Genomic DNA, 14,381 nt, shown 5'->3' on the forward strand with positions numbered 1-14,381 from the left:
TTCAGTGTTTCATTTGCAGAGATGGCTGACACAAGCTCCTACAATGTAGAAGAGCGTCTTCTTCTTCTCCGATGAATGCGCAAAATATCGAAGTGTACGTGCAAGGAATGTGTATTTCTGGTCCAAGGAAAGTCACGCATTATTACGAAGAGCTGGAAAACAACCCCCCACATGTGATGCTCTGGGTCGCTATGTCCGCTAAACACTTGATAGGTCCCTATTTCTTCGATGGCATAGTCAATCAACACTCCTACCTCGCCATGTTACGGGCATTTTTTGTTCCACAGCTCCAAAGAATGAATCTCCTGGGACGTTCCTGGTTTCAACATAATGGAGCACCGCCCCACTATGCCATCGCCGTCAGGGAATGTTTAAGTGAATTGTATCCCAATAGGTGGATAGGACGCGAATCGGTACATCATCCGGCGCCTCTGGATTGGCCTCCCAGAAGCCCTGATCTCTCGTCTTGTGACAATGCCGTCTGGGGCATTATTAAGGAAAAGGTATCACAACAATGATACCAAACAACAGAACAATTATAGGACGCTATTAGGGCAGCCTTTCAGACAAGAATCACGAAAAATTTGCTTCGTAAAATCTCACACAGGTCATGTCGCCGTGTCATTTTGTGCCATGAAAATAATGGTTACCTTACACTTCATTATATTATATTGTATTATTATAAAATAAAGTTGTATTATTATCAAGTTATGTAAAATTATGGGGGTAACAAGACATATGGACCACCCTGTATTTGAAGAAGATGATGAAGAAGAAGATTTTGCTTTCAATGATGCATATATATATATATATATATATATATATATATATATATATATATATATATATAAGAAGAATGTAACCGATGTAATTTTTGAATCATCATATATTTCATTGTACATATAAGCTTCGCTATATATATATTTTTCTCCGTATTGTGTACGGTTTTCAGAATATAGATCCGCATTTAACTATATCCTCTTGGCTACAAAACGCTTTCTTATTTGGAATTCTCGAATATAGAACCTATCCCTGAGATTAAGATATTTCTATAACCGTGGTAAATAACATTATAGTTCCTCACGAAAGGGGGTAGCAAGTTTAGCTTCTATTTTTATCGAGGAAGGAAAAGAAAGTTGCGTGGAAAATGGAACAGAATTATCTCAATCCGTTTGCTTTGTTAGAGTCCTTTGGAAAACATCTATCTGATAGATGAAACATTATTGGAAGATAAGAATGATTAGGTAAATTTGAGTTGGAAATTCGTAGACAATAAACAATTTTTCCTAGATTAGTAAATCCCGTAACATTTGGGACTTTTGCTTCTAGATGTAATTCGAGTGTGTGAAACTCCGCACTTTAAATATTTTAAACATTATATACCGTTTAATTGATTTGAATCAGACATTTTTGGTACGTTGGAATCACACAGACCCTTAATATTGCTAATATATTGATGTGTGTAGGTGGCGAGGTTAACGTAAAGTTGAAATTGAGAAAACATCTGCCTGTAGCCTTGAATTTTTCTAAATTTTGCATTGAAACCCCGGAATTATACTTGAATTTTAACATGTTCCCAGAGTGGCCACCCTGTAACTCTTTAAAAGGAAAACCTTCCACAAAAGGTATGAGCATTCCGTGACATTTGCTACGAGACTCGGCGGCAAGCGGCCCGGCGCGGCGGTCAGCGCCGGCCGCTTGCCGCCGAGTCTCGTAGCGAATGTCACGGAATGCTCTGTATAAAGGAGGTAATGAAGCTACCTGCCACTAAGCTATCCTGCAGTACAAATTTGACCCAAAAGAGTTTTCTGAAGGTGCTTAAAAAGAGCGTCATTATTCCTTATTTTTGACTTCATTTGGATTTAGAGTAACCATTTTTCATAAGGGGTAAAGGCAGGGACGATGTTCGGCATTACACCGAAAATTCCGGTCAATGCCGAACATGACAGCTGTGACTTTTTTCTTAGTCTCTTGTGCAAAGCAAATAGTTTGGGAACATTGTTCCAGAATTGATTTTAAAGGAAAGGTATTAAGTTTTTTTTTTTTTTGGAACCTATGAAATGTCTAAAATGTTTTCAAATAATTCACTAATTCACCCTCAAACTTAAATGTTTGGCAATAACCCGGTTTCCCATATACCATATATACACATGTGTAATTAATTGTGTTTGTCGATTCATAATTTACCATCATGATCGTGATTTACCCAGCGAAACAGAAAAAAAGACAAGAATGTTTGCGGAAATCATCTGGTTTACAAAAATAGTTCCGTGTTTCTACGCAATTTCTTCCACTATTAACGAATAAATTTGCTTTTAATATGTATAATTTTAATCCATCGCAAAATACAATAAACATGCTGGCGATCTACCGCCGCGGTGGTAAACCGATGGCCCGCAGCGCATTTTCGAAGCATATGTGAACTGGTTGATGGATGAACTCTTGCTCCGTGTACAGCAAATTCACGACCAAGTCCTCGATGTTCCTCGCAAATTCGGTGAAGTCTTCGATTCCAGAAACGATTCCATCAACGATTCTGAAAAGAGAAACAGTCTTGATTTATTGAGAAGTTTGCGAGTATTTTAGGTTTCTAGGATCCAACTCAGATCCATGGCACTCCGTGTCGTTGCTCTATCACTAAATTAACAACTCAACCTACAGGCATTCGTTGATATCAAGTTCAAATAGTTCCGTCAATTGGCGGGAGATGGCACTACCTGTTCCATATCTTGACTCTCAAATAAATTTGCGTTAAGCCTCTGTATGTTAGTACACTAATCTAGTAGCTAAATCAATTTTAAATACTTTCATATATTGAGATCTACTTCAATAATATTAATATTTGCACTTTAATTGGTGATAACCTGTTGATGAGAATCTGAATATTAATTTATTGGGTTCTTTTATATTAAGAACACTAAACTTCTTTTCGATTACAAACCTTATTGTTCATAGTGTAGTGAAGCTAAGGAGTTTTCCGACCAACGTGTCAAATGTTACTTGGGAACGAACCATCAGAAATAAAGGCTACGTTTCGAACTGAAGTGACACGGCAAGCTCTCTTGTCGCTTTTAGACTTGATAACAATAGCGCTCAAGTTTCGCTCCGGTCAAGATACGATCATAGTCAGTCTGGTGTTGAATACTTGGCAGTATAGACAGATTTTTCTTGTACCCTGACGATTGTTATAACTACAATGTTTAAGCGTTTTAAGCGGACTTAGCTGTTAATTGCATTGGCGTTAGAGAAAACAACAAGAAGGAATGAATTAACGAAGGCTGCTTTGGGTCCATTCAATTAGTGCAAGCCGTAATAGAAGAGTTTTATGCCCTGTATCCTCTCCTAGTGGACACGACAAAGTTTTTCAAGAATTTTCGAATCTCACTTTCAACTTTTGAAAACACTAACTTTAATAAGAACACTTTCAAGTCATTTTATTAACCATATGTTTGTTTTCGTTTTATTACTTTGTATGTTTCAAGGATATTAATAAACAAGCATTATAGCTATAGCCTAATTGGATTTTTCTTACATTAGACATACTACAAGTTTTTCCCTAGGAGAAATGTCTTCGCGGAATTTCGTGTTTTTTTCTTCTTTATTAAAGGCTAAGTTTACCTAATAAACCCGTACAGGCACCATGAGTAAGGTGTTAGATCTTAAGAAAGTGCTTACTCGAAAAATGGAAATTCTGTTGCGAAGGAGACGTAGTCTAGTAATTCATAGTTGAACACCATTTGCACCTCTATCTCCCTTGCGCTGACAATGGTCTCTATGTTGCCATCAAGCTCGAACTCCTCGAAACGGAGGGTGTAGTTGTTCGCCACCTGGAAAGAACAAAAGAATTTGCAGCACTGAAAAAAAAACGAACATACAGTAAAACCTCGGTAATTCGGACCCCGATAAGCCGGACTTCGCTTAATCCGGACAAGCAAAAGGCAAAATGAAAAAAAAAGCAGAAAGCAAGGTTTAAAATGTGGCTAGAAGTCAACAAGAGAACTTTCCAAAGAAAGGGCTGTCAACCACTGATGAAATTCTGTTTCCCGCAGACTTTGTACTGTACTGTATAGTGTATTTAGGCCTATGCCCTTGAAATACACCATAATAAACGTGTTTTGTTGCTATAAACGGAGTTTTAATGCACTTTACTGTTCTTTTAGGTTATTTCAGTTAATCCGGACTTTCGTTAAACCGGTCAACTTATCCCCCTCAATAGTCCGGATTAACTAGATTTTACTGTATTTTCTGTAATACAAAGGGGCTGAACCGGTATCGACGCCGATGCATCAACACCACCGCTCCAACACTGATTAGCTACTCCAGATTAGTTTTCTGTAGCGTTCTACAAGCGAGAGACTATATTTGACCAGTCAACGCACTACGGCTGCGTCTGAAAGGCGTAAAGCGCAGACTTGAAGTATGGTCTTGTCGTAAGTGACGTCACCTAGTGCAGTTCGAAAGCGCCAATTAGAGGAGCAATTCAAACCACAGCGCGGAGAACGCATCGTTGCAGGCTTGAACACTTGACTCGTGGATGCAACATGTACAGTTACTCACAATGTTGTTCGCACAGGACAAACGTACTGACAGAGTCGGATTTGCTAAAGAGCATTTACATAAGGATCAGGAGTTTTGGGACAGCGTGATCTTGTCCGATTAAACCAAAATAAACCTGCACGGATCAGATGGTGTGACCGGAGTGTGGAGGAAGGCAAATACGCAGGACAATGTTGCCAATACAACGCCTGCGGTAAAACATGGTGGAGGATCCATTATGATCTGTAGCTGTATGTCGACTAAAAGAGTTGGGAAAATGCAAGTCATTGGTGGAATCATGAACAAATATGTCTGTAATAATATCCTGAAGAATAATGTGAAAAAAAGTGCCCAGCAAATGGGGTTACCATGTGTGTTGACATTCCAGCAGGATAACGACAGCAAACATACTGTTCAACTCAACAGGGACTGGTTGATCTAGAATGTACTAAACCACTTGCAAACACTAATTAGTTTAAAGTTCAGGTCTGAATCCGATCGAGCATTTATGGAATTTTTTGAAGAAACGTGTCAATAAACATGAGTGCAAGTCAAAAGAACATCTGAAGAGGACCGTAGCTTTAGTAGTGGGATGGTATCAGCCCAGACATCTGCAAGTCCTTGGTCGCTTTTATGCACAGGAGATGCCAAGCAGTTATTAAGGCCAGGGGTTATGCATCTGGCTATTAAACTGTCTCATTTTGTAACATTTGTAATGTTTCTTTTTCTGTTTTCATTGCAAATGTACGAACAGAAATGTGACATGAAAGTAGCAAGTTTGTGCTAAAATGTAATGTTCTTTCGTTATTAATAAAGTTTGTGTTTGAACAAACGTTTGTAAATAAATCTACATACGTGTTATACGTAACTGCATGTTGGGAGAATATATAATGTACTAAGGCTTATTGTAATTTTTGCTTTCGTTTACTTCTCACACTTCATCTGCACGAACAACAATGTGAGTAATTGTACCAAGCCCACCATGTTTGCTATTATTATATAAAAAAAAAAGACACAAAATTCTACCCTCTCTAACATTGCACGTTTTGACTTCAGTGCCTTTTCCCGAACAGCCTACAATTATAATTCGTATGAAGAAAACATTTCTTACCAATTGGCTGGAGTTGCGTAAATGAACATCATAATGACTAATAAATTCATAATAATATCTGCATGTTCCCATACGTTAAGAATGTGTAGTAAAATAGAGCCATACATTCACAAGCCACCTTAACAAGAAATCAGAATTAACTGGAAATTCAGGAGTACCGGTGAAAATGTTGATAAACACGGATGACATCGTAAATATGTATGCATCAAATATTCGTTATTTTGAATAAGCAATGAACGAAGCCGTGTCTGGAGAAACTATTCTAACACATTGTAGTACGATACGTTATTCAAAAGTGAGCACGGTTTCCTGTAATCGACAATAGATGTCACTGAGATTTACGGGTTTAGAAATCGTGAGTAAATTTCACGCGGATTGCAGACTAAAAGTGTGTTAAATTAGTTTGGTTTGGCTTAATAAAAGTGGCGTTCTATCGGACCACACAATCTAGATAGTTTACGTATAAGGAACAATAATGGAACTCATTATAAACGTTCAGTAAGCCTTAAACATATTTTGTATATAATTAACAGTTTCGGGGAAAAAAAGATTTAATATTCTCGCATCCTTCATGATCCGTGTGTAGCGTTGTGAAAACAGAGGTGCAATGGTGCATCAAAAATTTGTCAATGAAATTTCCTCTCTTTACAAATAAAAATGAATCTATAGCAGTTTGAAAAACAGCAGATATTTCAAAGTTCTGGCGGTTTTACTTCTAGATGGCTGTGTTATGTGACTTCATTAAGTACAACATATTTCTCGTCCTTAGCAGTTTGAATAGACGAGTGGAATGCGATTAGACGGCCCCGTGGCGGAGTGGTTAACACATCGCGCTACGACACCAGGGGTCCCGGGTTCGAATCCAGGCCTGGTAAGGATGTTTGGGAGTGTCCATTCATCAATTTCATGTCATCGCTCATCCCCATCTTCGCAAATTAGCCAAAAGTGGCACAAAAAGAGAAGTAAAATATAGAAAATCAATCAGTCATGGAATGCAATAAATTGATGGCCAGAACGTGGACAAGAATTGGCCTCCAGCCAATTATCCACGACATCGGCCAGGAAGATTTACTAGCCAGGCTTATCGCCTAACTCGATTACATTTTCCTTTTCAGTGTGAACAACATTGTTCATACTCTTTAATAGTATGAACAATGAATAATATGAACTTTACGTGGAGATGTGCTGATTCTGCGAGGGAGCTTAGCAGAGTTTGATAGCGTCTGGTATGCTGCATTCATCTTTTGGGGGCCTGTGTTCTTATGTTCACTTATTTATTTGCTAATTATTATTATTTGTCGTGACTTGTGGATTCGATTGTTGTGACATTAACCGAAGAGTAAAATTTCAAGTCAGCCAAACAATAAATCTACAATAAAACTACAAATATGTAAGTCGGTGATAGAAGCAATACTAACTACTGTATGGAAGGGAAAGCTGGCCAACGAAAGGAAAGGAACTTCGTCCAAGATAACGACAGTCGAACTAAAGTGCTACCGAAAGGTAGTAGACAAAACAAGAAGAGCCAGAGTAAGTAATGAAAGGATAAGGGAAGAGCTGGAGCAAACATGAATTGTAAACCAAGTCATGAAAAGACAAATGAAATGGTTTGGCCACGTAACTAGGATGAAGGAGGAGACCCAAGCAGTTATTGGAGGCAAGACCAGAAAGAAGAAGGCGCAAGGGTAAACCGAGGAAGACATATGACGATGTGGTGGAAGAAATAGGAAGGAAAAGAGGAGAAACATACCAATAAATAAGGAAGGTGACCAAGAAGAGGGAAGAATGAAAACAGTGGGTCGTGGCATCCGCGACGCTGTAATGACATAAGGCGTCCCCCTTGATTAGAGCCAAAACTAATTTCTGATTTCATAAACGTGGCTCTTTGTTTGTTTGCTTGATTTTACTTTGAACTTCACTTTATGCACAAAAAGGCTAATCAAGACTGTACAGTGTAAAGTGGGATCCGAACTTGTTTGAAAAAGAATTGGATTTATCGTTGACAATAATTAATTGAAGTTGCTGCTACATTAGAATAACAAGTATATTGTAAAATCATGTAGGAATTTAATCTAAGAGATTACTGTTATTTTGATGTCACTGTGTAATAGTAAACAAACACATACTTACAGGGGCGCCGACTTGTCAAAATTTTGGGGGTGCCTCTGATCACTGAAATAAATTAATGAATGACTCACTTTTTAAGTTGTGGCCTCAGTGTTCGGAATCTCATAAAAGCCCATGAATTCCTCAAAAATAACAAATTTTTTATACACAGTTCGAATGCAGAATGTTAATTGTCCACTGATGGATATGTCACAAGTTTCGTCAACCATAATAGCAAAATATTCCCGACTTTTAATATCTGCTACCACGGAGCGCAAAAACAGATCTCCCTAATATATCAATGATCTCGTTCTGAATGTCATGCGAGAGCCATTTGTAGCCCGAACGTCCCATCCACTCTCCCTAGTTCATGCACATCGTTTCTTGAAACTATTTTTAGTAAACATTTTAACAATACTCATAATTACATACTTAGTATATAGTAATAAGTCATGAGTTTTGCTGTCTCTGGTCATAGCCCCCAAAAGTTCATGGTTTAGCGGTCTCAGCCCCCCCAAAGTTGATGGTCTAGAATATTTCAAATGTGTATTTAAAGTTAAGTTCATGTGGCACAATTCAGAGTGAACTTTACAAGAGAAGCAAAATAATACATTAGATCCTCTTAAGCAAAATTATTTGGGGGGCTCTGCCCCCACATCGTTAACATTGGGGGGCTCGAGCCCCCCCAAACCCCATGGAGTCGGTGCCTATGCATACTTACAATAAGCGTGTTCTCTTACAGTAGCACTTGAGTATTTTGAAAATAAGGCTACGAGACAGTATATAACATGGCCCTGTTTTTTATTGGAGGAAGTTGAAAGTAGGATCAGAAGGGTAGGAAATAGGGGGGGGGGGGGTAAAAATCCACCTCGCCCGAGTGAAAATTTTATCCTGTGTACTATACGGCGGACGGTTTTAGAAGCGATATCGGGCGGGGACACGCAGAGCCTGTCCGTGGCGATTAGCCAATGGCTGGAGTGCAACGTTGTACACTTAGGAGGAAAGTGTGGCGCGCAAGTTAAACGCCGTGTTCTGTATTTATCTTGCGCGCAAGAATTTTTCATAAAACTCGCTAGTTTAAAGTTCATCATAAGATTGGGCAGGACATTTTGAAACTAACTGTCCAAGTCGGCTACAGATGGAATTATCGTCTCTTGAAGGAACACTGGGAAACAACACGTCTCAACACACACACAATGACCCTTTTATTTTTCATCTGAATGTTTTTTTTTCTTTGCCACCGTGTTGACAGCTGAGTTGTTGTGTCTTGGGAAAACAATGGGTGTTAAATTCGTCATAACATGCACAACGACCCTTCATCGTCGTGGACGTTCTCCAACACTTCGAGTCTAAGTCAGTTTGAGTTCAGCGTTTTAGTAGCGAGGACTGTGTAAAATTATTCGCTTATCGTTCACTCGTGCGCCACAAAGAACAGTTGTGAGAGGATTCCATACAGCCCTTTGTGCAATAGTGTGTGTTCCGTGAGTGTTATTCAATAATGTCTCTCTCGAAACCTAGCACAAGAAGTACAGGCACCAAGGGTAAAACAATGCATTCACAAGGCAGAAATATCAAATTTAAAGCGTAGTCTTACTTCAAGGAATCAGCGTCGGAAGAAGTGCGTGCTAAAACAGTGATACCAGCTTAAATTACTTTGAAAAGTATCTACTCAGCCGTTCTGCAGTCTCTCTCTCTCTCGCTAGCAGTTAGTTTGGCAACAGCGCATTAGCACTGGCTGCGTATTGGCTGCACTCATGTTCCTCCTAAAAGCGTACGCCGTATAAACTTACCTGCTTGTTACAATGCACCAAGTAGTGGGTAAACCTAACTAATGAGTACTTGCAGTCTGCGTTCGAGTTTTCTCTGAAGCTCAGTTTCAATTACCACAAATTTGCCGCGCAACATGGCGCGCGGCATGCGACGCGGCATGTGCCAAGCATTTGTTGAAATGGAAACTGTCTGCAACATGCCGCGGCGCAAGTGCCGGGGACAAAATTGCCCCAAACGATTTTGACGCACAACATGCGCCAATGGAAACAGCCTGCAGCAAGTTCCTGGGGCACGGGCATGCGCACTAGAGTAGAAACAGACGACGCGACTACAACCACGTGCTCGCTGTTCGGACTGAAGCGGCGTCACGACACAACGTCCTGTTATTTGAGTGTAGTTGTACGTGAGTGTTTGTTTTGTGGACAATATGGAGTGGTCGAAATATGAAATAGTAAAACTTAAAGAGCAATGTGAACAGGAGTCAGTGTTGTGGAATATCACCAATCATTAAAGAGTTTTCGTATCCACTTTGAAGACGTAAGTCTCTCATCAACGAGTTATACGCTCCTTCCGAATTTATTTTCGCTAGAAAACTTCTAATCCACCATCTAGGTTGTTTCGCCTCTTTTTTAGAAGTTCGTGGTATGCGCCTGCAATAACCACAAAACCCACCATAGCTGTATTGTCCATCATTACACAAGTGAAATCATCACCAAGTTATTACAATATAAGTAGTGTGTTTGATGCTACAACCAGCACAGAATTTTTCGGAAAGGAAGAGTTCTCCTCTAGCAGATTTGCTTACACTTAAAACAGGCTCAACATGAGCATATGAGCTTTTTGCTCAAGTGTAGTACTCTGCATAACCCAAGAATTTTGTAAAAATGCCCTCAAATATTTTTCGGAAAGGAAGAGCTTTTTCGGAATGGAAGAGCTCCCTGAGAAAGGAAAATATGCCCCTCTTGTTGCCCACACTTAAAACTAGGCCACCCACACCCATACATACCCACCCATACACACCTACACCCACCCACACCCACCCACACATATTCACTTCCGGTCTACTTCCGGTCCACTTCCGGTCCACTTCCGGTCTACTTCCGGTCTACTTCCGGTCCACTTCCGGTCCACTTCCGGTTTGAGTTCAATTGGACACCAGGCCCATCTTGCATATCTAGTACTAAGACAATGCAATATGCAGAGACCCTCTAGAACTGCTCCGTGACTCTCTCATTTCTTACATCATAAATATATGATTTTTCACCTATGAGAATGACACTACATATGGTGTCATCAGGTAATGCCTCATGGAATTCACAGATAATTTTAATGTTTGTCCTGTCATTCACCACAACCTGTTTTCTTTTTGAAGTGTTGATGACAAACATGGGTCTCTGTGCCTTGAATTCATCTGGTGTGTAATACATGTCAGTATTGCCAGTAGTGACCCTTTTGAAAGCCGAAAATGCCTCATATAATTTGAGGAAATCATCCTTGGACATGTCTAAATTATAATTTTCTCTAGGAAAGACCTCATTTCTGCCATTTTTAAGATATATGTTCTTGATGTTGCAGCTATCAAATTTACTTGAATTTTTTTCCTGATTGTTGTGTCTTCCAGTCTGAAACAATACTACTACAAAATCAGGCATGTCGTATTGAATACTGGAGAATGAATTTGTAGCATCAAACTCATAATATGTACCAGATGCAGGCTTCTGTACGCATTGATATGTGTAAAATTGCAGAGGAACCTGTGGATTTTTTATTATATCTGCTTTGTATTTAAGAGCATAACTGGCCTCATACTCAACAACAGGGATTCTTAACTCCATAGTCTGAATAATGCATTTGCCTGCATCAGGTAGGGTATTGGGCAGAGCTTCCCCTGTAGAGTTTAATGTGCTGTACCTCATCAAAGCATTATTATCATTGGCAGCTCTTCTAAATGTGATTCTTAAACCACCCTTCCACATAATATCTTTGTAATCCGAGAAGAATCCTGGCAACAGGCGCATCGGGAACAGCACTGTATGGCTCTTGGATAATATTTTATCACCAGCCTCAAATCCACCTATTTGGTAGTAAGAAGCCTCGGTTTTGGATAATTTTAGTGTGGCCAAAGCCGTGGAGGTAATGCCGGGATAATCTATTCTGTTTATAACAACACCATGTTTTCTGATCTCAATTTCAGAAAACAGATGCGGCACAAAATTGTCTACAAGTCTTATATTAGAATTTGCCGGATAATCTGTTCCATCGAGCTTTACAACATCAAATTTGATGTATAGATCTGCTCTGTGGGGGTGTATAAAGCCATCCCCTACATCAAGATCAACCTCAACCTCTGTGTTGGGTTGATTTAAATTTGCAAATGTCCTCCTGTTTGGGGGGAATGATTGTAGCTCATAACTCTCAATATTTTCCATTGTATGTATTTTTATTTAAATATTAATCTCTATGATTGCAGTTGTTGTGGCTCCAGCAAAATCAACTAATTCTTCTTTTTCATTAGTGACCATCAATTCAATATAATCTATTCTATTATGGCACACAGGAAAATATAATGTTGGGGATGGATTGTAGATGATTGGTTCCATGAATTCAGAATTAGGTTTGAATGTTGCAATGATGCCTGTTTGTTTGTGAGTGCCTATGCCATTTGATTTGGTGATCATACCCTCGGCCACATTACAGTGAATATTCAGAGTCTCTATGGCTAAGAATTTAGGTATATTCATAGCAGTGTGTTTGATGCCTGCTTCAAGTTTTGTGTTGTTCTCAAAGCCTAACAGCTCTCCTATAGTACCCAGATCCACTGTTTCTGTGGCAGATACAATCTCTACTCTGTGAGTGACAGAATTTTGACTTAACACTACACCTCTGGGTAATTGAGCATTTAGAGTGGACAGATTATATTGCCCTGGAGTGATGACAATTTTTTCATAACCAACTGCAATTGTGTTGTTGTGGTGTGTAATATTGGGGATCAGGTACATGCCGTAAAATGCTCTGAGAGCTATTGTTTTGGGATATACTATATCATCATGTAATTTAAGTTTCAATATTGAATTTTGGCTGGTGAGATGGAATACCCCCATGATGTTTTAAATACCACAAGGCCTTTTGAAAATTTTCAATTGATGGTTTATTTATTTGAGACATGTATCTGAGAACAGATAAACACAAATGTCCGCAATTAACATCTTTGAAGTTTTGAATACGGGTATTATTGTAATAAAGATTAGGTGAATTTAGATATTTTACTAAATTTTCAGGCGGAACACCTCCAAATGAATCAAACACAAATGCCTCATTTTTTAAATATTTAAGATAACAGATCCAGTGAGTGCCCTGATTTTTGTACTCATCCAAATTAACAATGCCACACTCTTTGTTGAGTGGTTGTTCTGGTAAAGAATCGGACATGTACACACCTCTAAAATGTTTGATGCCCAGTGGCTTGATTAAAGCTTCAATATCTTGGTTTGTAAGCGGCTCTTGTTTTTTTTAAACTTATTCTTAACACCTTTGCCTTTTTTCTCCATGGCCAGGTTATGGCGCCTCTGCTCATCTAATTCTGCCCTATTTTTCTTGGAATCTATTACTGTTTTTGCTATTGCAGCTGATCCGCCGGCCAAGCTCCCAACTGCCCCGAGAGCAGCTAAGATGGCCGGGATAGTAAATATGAAACCCCCCACATGTGATTTTTTTCTTGATTGCTGTAATTTTTTTAATTGGGGGGTGCTAAGCAACAATTTCATACCATGACCCTTTGCAATACAAGAGCTTTTTTTCTTGCGCTGCTTTTTGGTCAAAAGACTGTCAATAGTTTTAAGAGATTTGAGACCTGCATAAGGTATTTGATACATAACACCCTTGGCCTTCATTGTAGGTTTATTATATACATGTTCACAACCCCCACCCCAGTTTTTGTTTGGTGCTCATAGCTATGGTGGTCCCCAATGCTGCTATTTTTTCACACAAAGAAGCATCTTTGCTTACAAATCTACCAAATGCAGCCTCTTCTAATTTCTTGTCTGCAACATGTCTCTTGTCAAGATCAGAATGTGTGTTGTATGCAATATCATGGTCTCTACAAGCAGCATCGAGGGGATTTACACCAGGATCACCTCTGTTTAATCTATGGTCCAATTTTGTGCCTGGACCACAATACTGATAGCCTGGAATATGTAGTTCAAATGGCAGCTTGTTTATAATGTCATTAACAAGGCCCCGACCCTCAGAAATATTCCAAAATTTAGGTGGTAGAGTGTTAATAATTTTTATGAGATATCCAATCCCCTTAGTGTCATTCACTATAAAATTAGACAATTTAGTGCTTATCATGTCCATAATTCCAACCTTTTCATTGTAAAAATTGTTGTTGCCAGCATTTTCCTCCCCAGCTATCACCAGCAACCTATCTACAAGTTTCCTGACATCATCAACCCACACAAATTCTTTAGGCAGGGTGTTGTATTGTTTGATTCCACTGCCTGTCTTGATCTGTGACCATATGGGCTTGATTAAATTGTTGTATTTTGCTCCACTGCTAGACTTGACTCTTTTTTGTGTGGGATCATTGTTCTGGTACAGAGCATCTGATTTTATTAATATTTCCTTGTAATCCTCATAATCTTGATCTGTATAGCTGCCAGGCCTTTTCCTAGTCATCAGTTCCCACAATCCAGGTGTTCCGGAGTACTTAACAAAAGCACCTTTTTCTCCAAGTCGAGATTCTGAATATACAATTATATCATCTCCCATAAATGTTACTCTGAAATTGCCAATTCTATGTATGATGCTGCCATCAAGCTCTGTGTCAGCATATAAGCCAAACACCTCATCTTTGTTG

At 39.1% G+C, this 14,381-nt stretch overlaps 1 protein-coding gene across 1 annotated transcript in view; it reads right to left on the minus strand.

Annotated features, from left to right (window-relative positions):
* Nucleotides 1-2,308: 2,308 nt before the first annotated feature.
* The window catches only part of LOC145994422 (uncharacterized), a 65,240-nt gene continuing 53,167 nt past the window's right edge, over nt 2,309-14,381 (minus strand). The window contains exons 5-6 of the mRNA XM_083130550.1: nt 3,676-3,827; nt 2,309-2,536 (exon numbers count right to left, since the gene is read on the minus strand). Of these exons, the coding sequence (XP_082986676.1) occupies nt 2,368-2,536; nt 3,676-3,827 (321 nt within the window). The 3' untranslated portion in view covers nt 2,309-2,367. The remainder of the gene's footprint in view (nt 2,537-3,675; nt 3,828-14,381) is intronic.

The sequence above is a fragment of the Lepisma saccharinum genome, chromosome 10 (genome assembly GCF_977018435.1).
Source record: "Lepisma saccharinum chromosome 10, izLepSacc3.1, whole genome shotgun sequence".
Taxonomy (NCBI): Eukaryota; Metazoa; Arthropoda; class Insecta; order Zygentoma; family Lepismatidae; genus Lepisma; species Lepisma saccharinum.